At 35.1% G+C, this 18666-nt stretch overlaps 2 protein-coding genes across 3 annotated transcripts; both read left to right on the top strand.

The window, feature by feature from the left end:
• Positions 1-2559: 2559 nt before the first annotated feature.
• On the top strand, positions 2560-9747 carry LOC110100848 (F-box/LRR-repeat protein 3). The gene is made up of 7 exons (XM_020828540.2): positions 2560-3495; positions 3669-3794; positions 7135-7239; positions 7331-7730; positions 7819-7948; positions 8025-8319; positions 9314-9747. The coding sequence occupies exons 1-7, from the start codon at positions 2848-2850 to the stop codon at positions 9593-9595; spliced, it is 1986 nt and encodes a 661-aa protein (XP_020684199.1). The 5' UTR covers positions 2560-2847; the 3' UTR covers positions 9596-9747.
• Positions 9748-12783: 3036 nt separating this feature from the next.
• Positions 12784-18644, top strand: LOC110100849 (probable polygalacturonase). Of its 2 annotated transcripts, XM_028699395.1 has the most exons (7): positions 12784-12949; positions 13670-13983; positions 14889-15009; positions 15121-15295; positions 15416-15486; positions 17769-18227; positions 18333-18644. In XM_028699395.1, exons 1-7 carry the CDS (start codon positions 12934-12936, stop codon positions 18452-18454), a joined length of 1278 nt encoding a protein of 425 aa, XP_028555228.1. In that variant the 5' UTR covers positions 12784-12933; the 3' UTR covers positions 18455-18644. The 2 variants fall into 2 exon arrangements, with proteins under 2 accessions (XP_028555228.1, XP_020684200.1); XM_020828541.2 differs by having other exon boundaries at positions 17769-18644.
• The last annotated feature ends 22 nt before the right edge of the window (positions 18645-18666 follow it).

Genomic DNA, 18666 nt, shown 5'->3' on the forward strand with positions numbered 1-18666 from the left:
GATACCCAATACAAGTACTCTATAACATTTCTGTGTTATTTCAATGGGTCGATGAAGAATCTACTATTATTTTTTAAAATAATTCATATGTGGTGACTATTGATCATATTCATTAATGAATTTTTGATAGCTATTATAAAAAAACCTAATTTATTTTTCTTATGCTTTATCTCTTAGTTGGCTGAAGAATCTGTTGTCATTTTTTGGACTAATTATCCTAAATTTCTTTTGATTGTATGTATATTTCTTGATGAATTGTGCATTTATCACTTAATGAATTTTACATGTTATTGTTTGTGTTGTAATATAACTAATTTAAATCTTTAATGATTGTGGAGTTGGTGTTATTTATATTACTAATTTTCTTATTAAAGAATTTATTGTTAGTATATACTTTCATTGTAATTCTTTTCTATTTTATAAATCACTTTCCAACCCATACAATTTATTTATAGTCCATTTTAATTCTGCTTATTTGTATAAAATTTTAACTAAACATAAATAACATCTTTAATTAATTTATTTTATGAAAGTTATTGAGATGTTTTTTAGTAAGTAATTTTATAACATTATTTTAATCTCAAATTTCAAGCCAAATATGAATACGGTTGACTTGCAAGACTATACATAAGCAACTTGTTTTAGAGCAACTTGCTTTAGAACAGTAAAGCTTTGAGTAAGATTGTAGTTTATAAAAATGCTTCTATAGTTCTCTTCTCTCCTATTGTATTCTTTTGTTGTAGTTCTAATGAGGATTAATGAGATATTTTTGTTGGTTTTAGCATAAAAATTCTTGGTTAAATGTTAGTATCATTATTAATAATGATTAATTTTCAAATTACTATTTCTTAAATTTTATAATAATAATAATATTTTTTCTTGAGTTTTGTAACGTGCACGTGTATTTAAATTAGTAATGCAATAAAGTTTGCGTTGATCAAATTAATTTAATTTTGAAGAGTTATTAATAATAATTATTGCGTGTAAATGATGGTTGAAGCTTTCCTGTAGTAGCTGAACATGTGGCTTAAATTTTATAAATTAGTATTCATAAAAAGTAATATTAAAATTTATATTTTATTAATAAATTTTTATTGATTGGGTCCGACAAGAAGTGGATAATAAATTTTAATGAGTTAAATACATCCAATGAAAAGTGAATTGTAAAAAATATTCCTCACATAACAAATTTTATCGGTTAAAAAGAATTTCTCGCCATTTTGACGTATTAATTTCGGTGCCAATATTCGGCGTTCCGTACAAGGAGATTGCTGGTTTGTCTATTGGTGTGGGACCGGCTTTCATGTCCAGCCCCGTACCTATCTAAGGACGGGCGTACCTGGGGGTGGTCTCGTGGTCCCACCTGGTTTCAGTAAACCAACTCTAAAAGTTGACCAGAGGAAGGACTACCATATTTTTTTAGATAGATAATTTTTTATTTAAGATATTTTATTTTATTTTTTAACATAGAATGACTGAATGAGGAGTATAAGATATATAGGTATTAATTTAAATCCATCAAACTATGAAATTATATATTTAGTGATATATCATGAAAAAAAAAAAAAATCTTAAGGCAAAATCAAGTTGGAAACTTTTGAAATTAAATCCATGATCATTTGAATTCCGATTGCAGTAAACTTACAATTGAACTGAACGTATCGAAAATGCTAACCCAACGACATCGAATTCAACCCAATCCAAGCTCAAATGGGTCAAAATCAAAGACCCGAAGTGCATTTGGAAGATAAAAGGTATCTCATTAAAAAACCCTGGTCCTCCATTTAGCACAATATCTACATCTTCTAGATAAGAAAACTTAAAAGAGATAAAAACTATCTAAAAGGTATAGGGAGCTCAAAAGACACCTTCAAATTTCACAAAATTTTAACAATGCTCGAGAGATTATTGTAAAATAGTCATTTGCCAATCACATAACCTACAAGCACAAATGATTATCACGGGAGCATTCATCTATTTCCTTGTTAGAGAAATAAATTTTATCTTAACTAAAAAGGATATAATAGAGCGCAATTTTTTTGGCGAGAGAGGCATGAGAGATGATAAAGCCTTTATAGTCCGTGAAAAGAAGAATTTATAAGGTTGTGACAAAAATATTCCATTAATATAAGATAAATCATTGATATTCATAATAAAAAAAAATTAGGTGAGAAGGCTTGAATGATTTGATGATATATTAAAAAGTTGATATTTTAATTAAAAATAAATTAATTTTATGAATATGTTTATTTAATTTAAAGTTTCAATATTACATAAATAAATATTAATATTTAGATATTAATCTCATAAAAAATTGAGTGGTATCAGTATTTATGTTTTTTTACAAAATGAAAAACTTATTACCTCATAGAAAATCCTTCAAAAGTTTTCAGACGCCGAACGGCACTGTACTTTGGCGGTACCTTTACCCTCCCCCTAATACCACCACGAGACCACCACGTCATTTTCTCCCCAATAAAAGTCCCAAAATATCCTCCTTTCTTTCTCTATCTAGAAAAGCCTTTCCTCTTCCCCTCTATACCCGTTTTCGTCATTCCAGACTAAAGCAGCGCAGCATCAGTGAAGGCGGTATCTGGACTCTCTCCCTCTCGTCTTCTTCGTTCCTCTTCATCTCTACACCCGTTCTCTATCATCTACTGAACAAGATAGAACGGCGGCTTTTTCCCTCTGCTCCGGCCATGCGATCCTTCTGCGGGCTTTCTCTGCTTCGATGGCCATCCAGCTTCACCGCCGCCCCGCTTCCTCTTCACCTATTCCTCCCAGTCCCTTCGTTCCTCTTCATCCCAACCTAAATCCATCCTCGAGGTTTTTGTTTTTCGTTCAACTATGAAGAGCACCAGTCCTCCATCTTCGCCGAAATCCATCGCGGCCGTCTTATCCGTGGACCTGCTGGTCCAGATCCTGAACCACATCGCCGGGTCTGGCGACCGGAAATCGTTTCGCCTCGTTTGCCGTGCCTTTCTCCTTGCTGAGTCGTCTCACCGCCGCTCTCTCCGTCCGCTCCGCATTGAATCTCTACCCGCGCTTCTCGGCCGCCGCTATCCATCTATTGAGTCCCTGGACCTGTCCGTTTGCCCTTCCCTCGACGACGTTTCACTCGCTGCTGCGATCGCTGACAGAAGCTACTGGCAGAAACTACGCCGGGTGGTGCTCGCTAGGGCTAGTGGGGTTGGCTGGAAAGGAATCGAGGCTCTGGTTGCGGCGTGCCCTTCAATTCAGGCCATCGACCTTTCGCATTGCTGCAGGGTTAGTGATCGAGAGGCGGCGGCGCTTGCTAAGGCGAGGGAGCTTAGGGAGCTGAGGATAGATAAGTGCCTTGGCGTGACGGATGTCGGACTTGCCATGGTTGCTGTCGGGTGCGGGAAGCTCGAGAGATTGGGGATTAAGTGGTGCATGGAGATATCTGATATCGGTATCGATTTGCTCGTCAAGAAGTGCCGTAATTTGAGGGTGCTCGACCTGTCTTATCTCAAGGTCCGTGGTACTTTAAGGTTTGCATTTTTTAGTGTGATTTTAACCTCAGTGATTTATCTAGAAATGACTAACTTAGCTATAGAATTTCATTGTTTTTTTTTTATAGACTGGAAGTTTTGATGATAAAATTAGTTCAGATTACTTATAGGCACGTTTTTTTTATTTGTTTTCAGGTGACTAAAAACTCTCTTCGCTCGATTTCCTCTCTTGAGAAATTTGAAGCTCTGACTCTTGTTGGATGCCGGTTCATCGATGATGAAGGCTTGGCTTTTCTCAACAATGGTAGAAATTCATTGCAGGTGCCAATTTAAACATCAATTCTTGACCATATGATTATTCTTAAAACAATTATTATCTTGAATAATTAACGGCAGATTATAGCTTTCCCTAACTAAAATTACTGTTGTTAGAGGTTGTGGCATGCTAGAAATTTGCGATGAAGGAGATAGAATTTTTACACGAAGATCCAACACAACACACGCAGAAAATAAAAAAATATGATAGATACTAAAATTTCTATGTGGAAATTCCTAAAAGTAAAAAAAATCACAGATCAAGATGAAATGATTTATTAGAGTCTAACCTTTCCCTCAATTGGGGAAGGCGATACTACAAAATATGTAAAATAAATTTATATTTCTATAATTGTGAAGGATGTTGAAAATGTGACAATTAGGTAGTGTTAGTGAGGCAATGATAATTGACTGATAGTTGTTGGGTGGTGATAGTTATACGATGATAGTCAGATGGTGACGGTCAAATGATAATGAATAGATTATAATATTTGGGCGGCAGTGTGCAGACAACTATAGTCAAGAAATGGAGGGCAGATGATGGCAGATAGAATGGCGTTCTCGTGACGACAGTCGGGACATGCACTACATTGAATGACGACAATCGAGCAATGATGATGAGACCGTGGTAGTTAGGCAACAATAATGATTGGCTATGATTGTCTGCGCTAAACGTCAAGTAGAGTTTTTAGAGTTCTTAAGATATTCAAGCTCTCTCCAAATTCAAGTCTAGGGTCCCTTTCATTTGGAGATTGAGGGTCTATTTATATCGAATACTTTGATAATATACCTTTCGTTAAACATTTAAGTACTTTAATTGTCTAAACAATACTTGCTTAGTAGGTTATCCGAAACCTAATTCTACATAGTTCAATTTACTCATATAAAATAATTTTTTTGCCATCCTATATTGCATGAATAATAAGACATGCTTAAAGTGAATTAGCCAAATGTTTGTATTACATAATATATCTATTAGTTCTGTTTCAGTAATAAACAAGTGTCAATAATAATTATATCTTAGTAGCGACAATTTAAACAGTGATTGAACATGATGTTAGAATAGAAACGACATAACATTTAATTGAATAAGAAATCAGCATTTGAAATAACATAACAAAATATAACATATAACAACACATTCTCATTTTTTTCGATCTTTTCTTGTACACGCACATCCATTTATACCTCTCATTTTCGCTATGCTTCTTATACCTCTACCTTCACTTATACCTCCACTTCTATATATTTGCTCCTTATAACTCCACTCCCACTTATATCTAAATGCATTGGTATTAATAAATGACCCGACTCGCCAGCTTGACCCAAACTCGGATTAAAAAATTTGGGTTCGGGTTGGACCTTTTGATAAACGAGTCAAGTTTGGGTTGGGTTTTCCGACCTGTTTAATAACCGGGTCATGTTTTGGTTGATCCGCGAATTTGCTTTTGACTCTAAATTGGCCGTTTAATATTTTTCTTAAAAAAATTTTTATTTGTAGTTATAATATTCTTTTTTGATCAAATATCATAAATTTTATAACTAATGAATTATTAAAAAAAATATTTTTTAAAACTAAAACAAGTTAACACATCGGCTTTGGGCTAGTAGGGTTGCTAGCAGGTCGGGTTCATGTTGGTATTTTTAACTAGTTTATTAAACATTGGATTTGAGTTTATTAGATTTGGGTCGAATCAATTTCGGATTGGACCCGAACCCGACCTATCATCTCGTTTTGACACTTCTACCTCAATGTGTTTATTTTTAATCTGTTCAGGCGTATCACACGCACACATGGAGGGATATATATATATATATCAGCACTTTCAATATGTATTAGCAATATATGACATAATAGAAAAAAAAGATGAAATTGCACATGTACGATAAAACTTTATGTTTTAAGTGGATTTACTTGTATACACATTCAACATTTGCAAAACATGAAATTATTCGTGAACATCATTTTTGGGAATTTTTTATTCTAAAACATTTCTGTCAATGTTAATATACTCATTAAAATATATAAAATGCCACAATAAAAACTGACCAATGAAAATATAGATTTTTTTGGCTAATATTGCCAAAACATTCTATTTTATAACATACCAAAAGTTATACAGTGGAAAGTTCCATACTTCATAAAATTGAGTTTGTATATAATGAAACCAAGTAAAATATCCAAAATACCCACACAAGTGACCCAAATTGAGTATTGAAGTAGAATAATGGTAAGTTATCTCGAGTCGAACAAATTTTTCATCTGACCTACTAGGCAAAATAGGCTCCAAGGCCCCCAAAATCCAACTTTCTCTCTTTAGGATTATCTCTCCCTTTGTCTCTAGCCGACAAACTTGAAATGAGAAAATCAATTTTGTAGATGAATTTGGATTTTTATAGACCTAGCGACAATGCTATAATCCCCAGCTGCACAACACCTCAAAGAGAAATTTTTATATATCAAAATAGAAAGCTAAGTGCCGCAACGCTCAATTCTAGCGTCGTTGTATTGACTAGTAGAGAGTTTAGCGTTGTAGCGCTCACATTATAGCGCCGTAGTGCTCCTAAAGAGAATTTTCATTGCAAAACGGAGAGCTTGGCGCTGCCACTAAGGAAAAATTTACTTAAATTGATAAAATTCTCATAAATGTTAAATAAACACACTAGGCTTATCATATCAATTTTCATGTCTTCATATGTAAATTCATCTAGACTTATCAGATCAAATTTCAGGTCTTCACATGTAAACCCAATCATTGTTGATGAGGTCATGACACTTCTGTTCTTGATTTATCGTTTGGTTCCCTTATTACACGAACTTCCAATTAAAAAATGGCTGCTTACTACATGAACAAAGTCTTAATTTCTCTCAGCTATCTTTACTTGGTCAATTTGAATTGGTTCTTAATTTCACTTATCTATTATTGATGTGATATTCTTTTTCTTATAATTTCTTAACTTCTGCATTCTATTATAAAAATTCTATTTATTCATCTTATTGTTCATCTTTTTTTTTTTTCTCTTATGTGTATCCAAACAAAATACGTTTATTTTGTAGTCTTATTTTCTAAGTCTGTTTGCCGTAATCTTTTTTTCTAAGATACTATTCCAATTATCACTGTTGCATGGAATATCCCTCCTAGTATCACCACATGTTCAACTTAACAATTCCTTTTACTTCACATTTTAATTGATTTCAACGATCTTTTTATTTCCAATACTGCATAATGCAAAGGCTGTCAAATTACAAAATAAGTTTTGAGGTTTGGATCACTCATATCTTCTTGAATAAAAAAACGGATTTGTAGATGGGCCAAGTAATCAATTTATATTGTTTCTTCTGCAGCGTATTGACATTTCACGGTGCGATAATGTGACATGGTTGGGCATAGCTTCTGTAATTGAAGGGCACAGAAATCTCCAGATGATTAATATGGGCGACTGTCGCACTGTTAGTCAAATTGCAGCAGCTTAATGTTCCTCTCTTTTGGTTTACCTTTTTCATGTTCTCATCCTGATTTCTTTTTAAATGGAAACCTCAGGAAGTTGCCCCACCCTTTCTCTCGCAACTTAGTCTCATTAATACAACCTTGAACGTGCTGAAGCTTGATGGACTAGACGTCTCAGATGCTAACCTTCAGAAAATTGGATCTAACTGCAAGAACTTGTTAGAGATTGGGCTCAGCAAATGCCGCGGTGTGACTGATGAAGGCATCAGTGAGCTTGCATCAAATTGTATCGGCCTAAGAACCATTGACCTGACTTGCTGTCATCTTCTCACTGACAACGCTCTTGTTGCAATTGCAAATCACTGTAACGACCTTACTTGTCTTAGATTGGAAGCTTGCTCACTGATAACAGAAAATGGATTTGTCCAAATTGCTACTGGTTGCTCTCAATTGCAAGTGATAGATCTTACTGATTGCAACATTAATGACACAGGTGAAACTCCCAAAGTTAGTTATGAAAGCCTTTCTACTAAAGTTTTTTTGGGATTTCCTTTTTGCTTAAACCGGGTTTGCTGTTGCAGCACTGCAGCACTTGACTAAATGTTCAGAGCTCAAGGTTTTAAAATTAGGTTTTTGTGCAAAGGTCACCAGCAAAGGCCTGGCTTGCATCGGATCTAACTGCAAGAATTTAGAAGAACTTGATCTTTATCGGTAAATATCTAAACTTCTTAGATGTGTTTTTGTTTAAATTTTAGATCCCTCTCTGATTTTTTTTGTCCTTCTTCAGATGTGTGGAAATTGATGATTCTGGATTGTCTTTCTTAGCTGATGGTTGTAAGAAGTTAAAGAAGCTAAACCTTTGCTATTGCATCCAAATCACCAATCAAGGACTTGAGCATCTTAGCCACTTTGAAGGTCTATCAGATCTCGAGCTGAGGGGGCTTGTTAATGTTACTGCTGCAGGGATTACTTCTATAGCCTTTGGTTGCAAAAGCTTAGTTGAACTGGACTTGAAGGGCTGCTCCTCAGTCGATGATGCTGCCTTGTTTGCTCTTTCTCGATATTCCCAAAATCTTCGGCAGGTAGTTTTACTTCATTCTCTCTGCACTCTGAAACTATTTCATTGAAAAGAATATATATTTTGTGAGGAGTTCCCTACTTGGTGTATAAATGAGTTGATACTGAGTGAGCTCAAGTGTTATTGGCTCGGCTCGTTAAACAAATGAGATAATGTTTTTTTTTTTTTTTGCTTTTTTCTTTTAATGTTTGGCTTGTTAAGTTATTTAACACGGACGTAATCTAGTTGAAAGTCATATATGAATTGTAGAATAGGGGTGTCAAAAGTTGGCACGACCTGAAATCCATCTCAGAAAAAATCTGGGTTTGGGTCAACCCGTTTGTCATACGGGTTGGGTTCGGGTTTGAATTTTCGACCCGTATGAAAAAATGGGTTGGGTTCGGGTTGACCCAGCAATTCGAAATCAACCCAAAGTTGACCTGGGGAATTGGCTATTGGCTAGCTGTCACGTCTCATACGTGTCGTGTGACCTTATCAGTCGTCGTGCCCACCTTGTGCTTGCCGCCGTACCAAGTATCGCGCCAGTCAAATGAGTCATCGCGTCAGTTGTCGCGTCCGCCGTCTTCCTTGTCCCTCCTGCCGTGCCACATCTCACACTAGTCGGGCAGACTCGTCCGATGTCCGCCAATGCTGCCGCCGACTTGTTGTGCGGCCAGTGCCAACTGCTCGTGCCCGCACCCCCGGGCTGGCACGCCTTGCCTGCTGCCATTGAGCCGCGTCAATTCTCCTTTACCGTCTATTCACATCCGGGTTCGTGTGTCGAGTCGGGCAACCCGACAACCAGGATGGGTTAGGTCCGGGTTGGAAATCCCGACCTGTTTTCAAAACCGGGTTGGGTTCGGTTGACCCGTTTGGACCTAGGGAGGCCGGGTTCAACCCGAACCGGACCCACCGACCTGTTTTGACACTCTATTGTAGAATATGATCAAATAATGTCTTTTTTGGTATTTGACATGTTAGATAAATGAGTTTATATTGCATTTGGGTCTATCTTGCAGCTTAATATATCCAACTGCCCTGTCTCTAGCCTGGGCCTTTGCAAGTTGCTTGGCAGCTTAAGGTGTTTACAAGATGTGAAGTTGGTGCAGCTCAGCGGAGTCAGCGTTGAGGGCTTCGAGTTTGCGTTGAGAGCTTCGCGGTGCAAACTGAAGAAGTTGAAATTAGTTAGTGCTTTGAGAAAGCTGCTGTCTCCCGGACTGCTACAGATGCTTCAAGCTAGAGGTTGCAGGATTCGCTGGGTGGACAAGCCCTTGCTCTTCAACTCCTTCCCAATTGCATGAAATGTGAGTTCTTGCTGCTTATTTTAACACTTTATGCTTTGTTTCAAGTGTTCTTAGGTGCGCTATCGCTGAATTCTTATTTATGTATTACGTATATAACATCTAAAGTTGTGATTTTGTTGATGGAAAGTCCACATTACTAATGGAACAAATTGAGATGGAGCTTAAAATCCGGAGAATTGAAATTATTCTGTGTGAAGATTGGACGTAGAACCGCCGTCCGGACACCAACCAGAATGCGGCGTCAACACTACCGAGGTGACGTGGAACATTCTGATTTATCTCCGGATGACATTCGGCGTTCGCACAGAATAATTATTCCTAAATCCGTCGGTTTATGGTTGGAAAATATCAAAGTTGGGGCTAATTTTAGAATATGATTGTTTTATTCATTTATTTTATATGCGAAATTAAAATTTATATTACATTTTTTTTTCGATATTCAATCTTTGAAATAATTATTAAATTTTTTGACTTTGTTGCACTTTTAAATATTTCATCATCTTACAAATCATAAACCCCTTTCTCCTACTCTCTCACTCTCTAAAATGAGCATAATTTGCCATTTATTTATATTAAGGCTTTGTTTGGGCGACGTTCTTATTATTTAAATTAATTTTTTAGCACAAAATTAAAATTTTATGCTAGAAGCTTTAATTTTATATTATAAAGTTGCTTTAAGAAGGATAAGAAAGTCATCCCAAATGAAGTCTAAATCATCTATGGAATTATGATCTATAATGTATTGCATGTGAATTAAATTTTATTTACTTTTATTAGAATTTAATCATTCATTAAATATGTAAAAAGATACAATAAGTCGTCTAGTCTAATGATATTAAAATTCATTAAAAAAGCCTAATTTAATATAAATATTCTATCGCTCAAAACTTTTTAATGGATACAATATATCGTCAATAATTCTTGCGTTTGACTTCAAATAATTTACAAACCTCTACATTTATACAAACAATATCATTATAAGCGGAAGTCAAAGGCAAGTACTAACTAGGCTTTTTAAAATTAGAATGTATCATTATTACTATTTTTATCTTCAATAAATTTTTTAAAAGTTTACTGTGAAAGTTACATATTTTTTTATAACTATCATAATAATATTGTAGATATAATTCTTCGTTTTTAACTAATTATCTTAATATTGAAGCTCTGAATGACGAAAAACAAGAAAAGAATATATGAGCATAGTTGTAATAAAAAATTTAGGCTTTATTTGGGACGGTTTTTTAATGCTTTTTAAAATAAATTTTTAGTATAAAATTTTTTAAAATTAGAATATTTTACATTAAAAAGTCGTTTTATAAAGCAGTAAGAAAGCTGTCCCAAACGAAATCTTAAGCTAGTTTTTACTCATAAAAAATTTACCCATAGATGCTCTAGCATCAATGCACATGCATAATGCTAAGTTAGTTTTAATGATGTAATTTACTATTAAATCATTGAATTAATATGGTCCAAATATGAATTATCAAGGAAATTATACTTTGAAAAATAAAATCCTTTTAAATTTAATCATAACAATTAATTGAAAATTTTTATTAATGCATTTGGTCAACATGTTATTTTGACATTAGCTTATCAATTTATTAATGAACAAAAAAATAAAATAAAAAAATTTAAATATATTATTTGATCATTTGAAAAATAATTTTAATATATAATAAATCATTTAAATGGGCATTGCATGTTGTGATTATTATTTCCATTTCATTTTGTGCAAAAATCATTTGATTAGATGATGAGATCTGATGTGGATAGTTGTTTGATTATGCGGTGTGCTAAGCTGGAGCAGGTTGCTATGATAATTATTAAATATATTTTAAATATTATAAAAAATGGTTGAGAGAATTATTGAGATGATGGAAGACAAAACTATTATATATGTTTTCAGTGATTTGATAGTATTTGACAGAGAGAGATGTGGCTGTTGTTTGACAGCAAAGGAATGGTATTTTTGCTGCTACATTTCTTAAATAAAATTATAATCTTCTTTTTTTAAGCCATTTATCAAATTACAATAAACAACCGCTTGGTTGAGATCTAGTGACAAATGGAGGTCAGGTAAAGGTTCGACGACGTTCGATTGGGTGGAAGTCTGGGTGTCAATCGGTGGTCTGGTGGAAGTCATGACGTCAGTTAGTGGTCCGACGAAAATCCGACATCAATCAGTGGTCCAATAGAAGTCCGAGCGTCAATCGATGGTCCAACGGAAGTCCGAGTGTCAATCGGTGGTCCGACGAAAGTCTATGCGTCAGTTGGTGGTTCGACAAAAGTTTGGTGTTAGTCGATAGTCGGACAGAAATCTGGCGTCATGCGGTGGTCCGGCGAAAGTCTGGCGCCCCTCTATGGTCTAGAGAAAGTTCGACGATGATCGAGGAGGAACAAGGTGGCAAGAGAGATCTCAGATCTTTCTTTCTTGTTTTCTTGCTTGGGGTCCATCTCATGAGAAATGAGGGGTCTATTTATAGATTTCTTATAGTGACATGGATAATAAATAGGAGGAAGATCAAAGATAAGTTGGGAGTTGTTTGCATGGACGACTGATGTTGATTCCTTTGATCATGAACATTTTACTAGAGATTTAAATGTCTTAGTGATATCAAAATTCAACGATATTTGGCTCGTTGGATTCATCTCGTCAAGCCGCTCGATTCGACTATAAGCATGTCACATTTGGAAACCGTTTGGTAATCCAAATTGTGGTTTGAACATCTCAAAAGAGCTTCGGGTCGTTGATTTGGACCCATTTGGGCTCGGTTCGAATTTGGTGTCGTTGGGTTTGTATTTTCGAGACGATTAGTTCAACTATAAATTTGTTGAAAACATAATTCGTATGGTCCCAATTTTAATTTCAAAAGTTTCCGGTTGAATTTTGCCTCGAGGTTCGTGCAAAATCAAGATAATTTTTTAATGATAAATCATATATATATTCTCTACGAATTATTGTCAAAATTTTGGAATCAATGTCATTTATATTGAATAATTGTTAGCCCAAAATTTTTTTAAGAATTTTTATTTTTCAAAATAGTAATTGGTGAAGTTTATATATTTTTCATCTTATAAAACAATATTCAAAGTCTGAGACACCTAAGCGTGGGTCCCTTCTGGTGCCAGAGGAGAGGCAATTAAAACCTTCCCCATTCATGACATCTCTTCGAGTTGGCTTTCAATTTTCCTCTTATATAAAATTTTGGTTTCATGGTTTAGCGAAGACGGCTTCTCTCTCTCTCTCTCTCCTCTCCAATTATTTGACCTCTCCTTCATCCTTCTTGTCTTCTCTCCTCCTCTACATCAGTTCTGCTTGGAGCTTTCCGGTCTACATGAAGGGGCTAGTAAGTACGTTATTTTCGTATTTTCCCCTGTAATCCTACATTTTATTGTTGTTTTTGGTGCGAAAGGTGCTATCTTTCTCGCTTGCTTAGACTTTCCTGTATCAGAGTTTTGTAATTGCATAATGACATCTCTAAAATTTCTCGCTTTTTTTACTTCGCTCCTTTTGATTCTAATCTCTTTGTTCTTCTACTTAGAAATGTCGACTCACTCTGTTTCGACTACCATTTGTTTCTTGTTTGATCCGGATGTCTTGGATCTTGTCCAACTGGAGTTAAAATTTATAATTTTATACCATTTTTGGGTTATAAGGAATCTCGTTGAAAGCACTGATGGCTTTGTTATGCTTCAGATCATAATTACTTGTATGATTGATTTTTGCCCCTTGTTCTTCTCCTCTGCACTCAACCAGCTCCCATTGGCTCCATCGTATTAGTTTTTAACATCTGTAAGCTGCCTCTGCCCCATTACCTGAATTCTACATTGCGTTACGGAAACATTAGAACCCCATTGTTCTAACCTTAATTTTGAACTGAGAATCTTTATGGCCCATTCTGCAATATGCATCCCAGTAGTCCATTCCAAGAATAATCCTTTTTGAAATTGTAGGTATTCAAGTAATTGTGATATTAAGTTGTTTTATTCACCTACATGTTGTGCACATAAACTGTTTGTATTGTTGCCTAAGATAACTTTTGTGATGTTTACTATCTTTTGTTTCATTAGGCGGCATTGTATTGGTTCTATTAGTGGTCGATACTATTAAAGGAAGCCAATATGGTGATGGGATTTGTAAATACAAGAGAGCATTGGCTCCAAGACCCCACAGTGTCACACTTACCGAGTTTGGTGCAGTTGGGGATGGGGCGACGATAAATACCCTCGCATTTCAAAATGCAATCTTCTATTTGAGGTCTTTTGCTGACAAGGGTGGAGCTCAGCTGTATGTTCCCAAAGGGAAGTGGCTTACAGGGAGCTTCAATCTCATAAGCCATCTCACTCTATTTCTTGACAAAGGAGCTGTCATCATTGGAACTCAGGTCCTTTTCATTAGCCCAGCCTTAGATACTTCAGTTTTTCCTCTATTTTTGCGTGATATGGATGCTATGGCTTTTAATAGGCCCATCAGCCATCTCATCTTATATTAATGTATGAATTTAATTCATGAAATTATATGCCCCACATTTCTCAATGTTTTGATATAGTAGTTAGCCAAGTTTGTAATGTATTAATCAAGAATGAATTAGTTGATTATGATGTATTATTATGACTAATAATATCAACCCATAATGAAATTATTAAATCGCTGACACCAGCTTAATCTTGTCATGGAAGTACATGTATTAGTTTGCTGTTTTATTGTCAAGTAAATAATAAGGAACTAACCTTTTTGGTAGTAGGTATCCAATTTTACGCTTTTAACTTTCAATGGCTCTCGCTTTGAGAATGGTGTCCTGTTGTGGCCTGTCAAAATAACATGTAATTTAATGGCTTGAGCAGCATAGAGTATTTTGGAATGTCTTGAAATTGGATCTATTTTTTGTAGAAGTTAATTTCAGTTCTTGCATTTGCAACATTGGAATTGATATTTGCACATGAATGCATTAATTCAATGTTTTCCACATAAATCCCTATGGTTTCTTCTAGGTTCCATGGCTGAACTCCCTCTTCCCCAGGAAAACAAAATTTCACTTATTTTACAAAGTAAAAATATAAGAAAACTTTTGACTTCTCCATTGTGAAATCAAGTTAGCTCAAGGTATAAATTTTGGTTAAACTACCTTATGCCATGAAAATGAGAAAGTATATAACATCAAATAAACCATTTTTGGAATGGAACAATGAACTGATAACCATTCCAGTCCAGTATAATATATTCAAAATTAAAATATATGAAAAGTTCTTTAAATCTTGAGATTTATCCTTGTTCCTTTTCTCATTGCAGGATCTACAACAATGGCCTACAGCAGATCCTTTACCATCATATGGTAGTGGAATTGAACTTCCAGGAAGAAGGTACCAGAGTTTGATTAATGGCAACAATTTGATAGATATAGTAATAACAGGCATGAGCACTAACTTGATTTCTCTCGTTTTAACTTGTACTTTTAGCTAAGCTTATTGATCCTTCATCCTGTAATACATTGATTATTATGTATTTTCTTATCATTACACAGGGGATAACGGAACCATAGATGGCCAGGGATTAGTGTGGTGGGACTTTTTCCGCTCTCATATTTTGAATTATAGTCGACCTCATCTTATTGAGATCGTGAATTCTAAATATATTTTTGTCTCAAATTTAACTTTCTTGAATCCCCCGGCCTGGACAATTCATCCAGTTTACTGTAGGTGCGTTTTTGAAACTTTGTATCCTGTTTTTTTTCCTGTTTCTAAGAGAGATTATGGAGCACCTTTGAAGGTATTAGCATGACTAACTAATATATTCAATTTTCTTTTTCTGGAATTCAGCAATTTAACGGTTCAGGATATAATAATCAATGCTCCATCAGATTCTCCATTCACAAATGGTGTAGTTCCAGGTTGGAATCAACTCTCCTGTAATGTTATAACTGTTCTGTCATCTTCAATTAGCTTTTGGTAACTGCAATTTTGCCTAAGTTCAAGGCGAAAGTCACATGCTGAAAAACATATGGTAGTTGCAAGTATTTAAAATTAAAGCAATTTTAAATCACAGTGTATTTTAAAATTGTGAGCTTATTTTCTCATGCTTGGTTGAAACTAATAAGAAAATTGAAAAAAATTGAAAAATAAAAAGAAACCAACTTTCGCATGCTTAGGAATGCAAGTGCGACGGACATGGAGGTGTTAGGTCTAGTGAGTGGCATTGCAACAGCGGAGTAATGATAAAAGTGTAGGTGGTCGCACTAGAAAAGGGGTGTCACTTAATTTCATAGAAAATGGGGTATCACCTATCTTTGCGCTAATGCGAGCGAGGTAGTGCCTAGGGAATTGCATGTAGGTCCCAAGCAACAACTAGTGTCATTGGTGTGGATGCTAGTGTAATGCGGTGACATTGAGTGTGGCGGAGACAATGCTTGAGGTTGCTTTAGATAGAACACATGATGTATTTGGAAGTTGGTCAAATATAATAAATGTCAAATGAACTGAGGGTCTTTTTGGTTTAATTAAAAAAATATCAAGTAAAAAGAATGGAATGTAAAGTAAAAAAATGTATATTGAAAATAATTTTGAGTTGTTTAGTTGAGTATATTATACATTTGGGATTTTAAATTTTATTGTTTGATTTAAAATAAGGGAATGCAAAGTAAAATAGTAGCCCATTTAGAATAATAGCTAATATGAGATAATTGACAGTGAGGGTGGCGGGCAACAATGATAAGCAAGTGGTGGCAATAGCCGGCAAGGATACGGCCAGAAGTAACGCTATGATGTTGGTGGCCATGTTGGCGACCAGTTGACGACAACAACGGTTGGCCAGCATCACTTTTGCCAAATTATGTATTTGGAAGTCACTCAAAAAGGACGAATTCCAAATACATTAAAAAGAAACTGAAAGTGATTTCCAAATGCACTCCTAAAATAACACACCTATTAAAATCTCTGATTTTTTTCAAATATTCGTATTCATTTTACTTTACAGTCAAAATTCTTCCAGCAAATAGCCCCTGAAAATGTAATGAGTGGCCTTCAAATCCCACAACACATTGCTTTTCAGTTTGTTTTTCTTTCAACCAAAAACTTGAAATTTCAAAATTTCTGCATTTGATTTACACCACACTACTAAAGCTTCCAACAAATAGGCCCTACTTGCAGCCTTTCGGTTGCTTTAGGTGAGTTTGTTTTTCTTGCCAATTTGCCCAAAAAAATTATAGCGTTACTCATTATTTGCATCTTCGTTAGACAAGTTTTTGTTAATGCATGGTTTCTGATTTATCAAGTAATTGATATGGCATAATATAAAAATATAAAAATATAAAGGAAAATAATATACCTTAATTGGCCATAAGTTGAATCGAATTCTTCATGTGGAAAGTTTCATTTGACAACCTCTTTTTACGTGCTGATTGCTGCATTTTTTAGTTCTCCAGTTTTTAGGGTTTAGGGTTCTGTTCAAGGATGTTGTTATCATATTAGCAAGCTCTTAGATATCTAAAGTCTAAATTCAAATGGAACCCTAATATAGATAAGCACAATCTGTTTAATGGAAATTTCATCTGAAGGAATAATTTTGTTTAAACACTTTGAATAGCCGATTCATTGCCATCCCTAACGACTGTTAAGGAACTGTTAGTTCTTTATTTAATGAATATTGCCATTTTAATAATAATAATAATGTGTTTCAATCATAGGACTGCAACCATCTTGTGTACAAACTTCTTTTGTATCATGAAATGTAATATTTTTAAGTATAAAACCTAAAATAAAGTTCATTTGGGATATTAGGAAGAATGTAGCTTAAACAAAGATTGACACCTATACACAGCCCTTAAGGTGTACATTTTTATGTTAAATCATGGAGCCAAATTAATGCCCTATGAAGAAATACTTAATACAAATGCCCTTAGAGTTGTTTCATTAAGGATATTCTAAGGATTTCATTTGTAATTTCAACAATCCGAGGTTTTCATTATACAAGGGGACATTTTTATTATGTTATCCTCATATTAGAAGGAAATAATGTAGAGAAGTCGTGAGTTTGTGAATTACTCTTATAAAATTTCATCGTTATTGTAATAGTGAATCTGCAATGACAAAAACATGGAGTAGTCATAATGATAGTGTTGGTGTAAGTGATTCTTCGATGTTATCTCTAACAGCTATGCTTTTGCTTTCATTACAGATTCATGCTCAGATATGTGCATTAAGGACAGTAGCATCACTGTGGGTCATGATGCAATCACCCTCAAGAGTGGCTGGGATGAGTATGGGATTTACTACTCTAAACCCTCTTCCAATATCCATATCACCAATGTCTTCCTCCAATCCCTTTTTGGGTCTGCCCTTGCATTTGGCAGTGAAATGTCTGGAGGAATCTCAGACATCCAAGCCGACCATCTTCAAATTTACAACTCAAATATTGGTATCAACTTTAAAACCACGAGAGGCCGTGGTGGTTTCATGAAAGACATTTTAATCTCTGATGTAGTGTTGCAGTCTGTCAGTACTGCAATTAACTTTGACGGGCACTTTGGCCGTCACCCTGATGAAAAATATGATCCTGAAGCACTTCCAATGATCGATAGAATCACAATCAAGAATGTCATTGGAACCAATGTTTCTGTTGCAGGTGCTCTATCTGGTATTGAGAATGATTCCTTCACTGCCATTTGCCTTTCAAACATCAACTTGACACTTACTTCGTCGTCAGAGACTTCAACTTCATGGAATTGCTCCAATGTCTCAGGTTTCTCTGAAGAGGTCTCCCCTGAGCCATGTTCTGATCTGCAGATTCAGTACTCCAATTCATCTCTTGTTTGTTATTCCCTTGCTGCTAAGTATAAGTATGTTCCTTTGGCTATGTCATAAGCAGTTTAGCTGTCTCTGCTGCTCGGGTTTCCACCATACAATGTTTGATACCTCAAGCCCTCTGAGTGCTCTTGCAGGTAATTCTTTTTCATTACAATAAGCTGTATGTAAGCTCGTTATTGCCTGGAAGTTATGTGTTGTACAGCTCCATTTATTTCATTCAAATCTGTAAGAAAAGTTTTTTTGGTCTTGTTGGGAATGCAGCCATTTGG

Source organism: Dendrobium catenatum, unplaced genomic scaffold (genome assembly GCF_001605985.2).
Source record: "Dendrobium catenatum unplaced genomic scaffold, ASM160598v2 fragScaff_scaffold_1271, whole genome shotgun sequence".
Classification (NCBI taxonomy): domain Eukaryota; kingdom Viridiplantae; phylum Streptophyta; class Magnoliopsida; order Asparagales; family Orchidaceae; genus Dendrobium; species Dendrobium catenatum.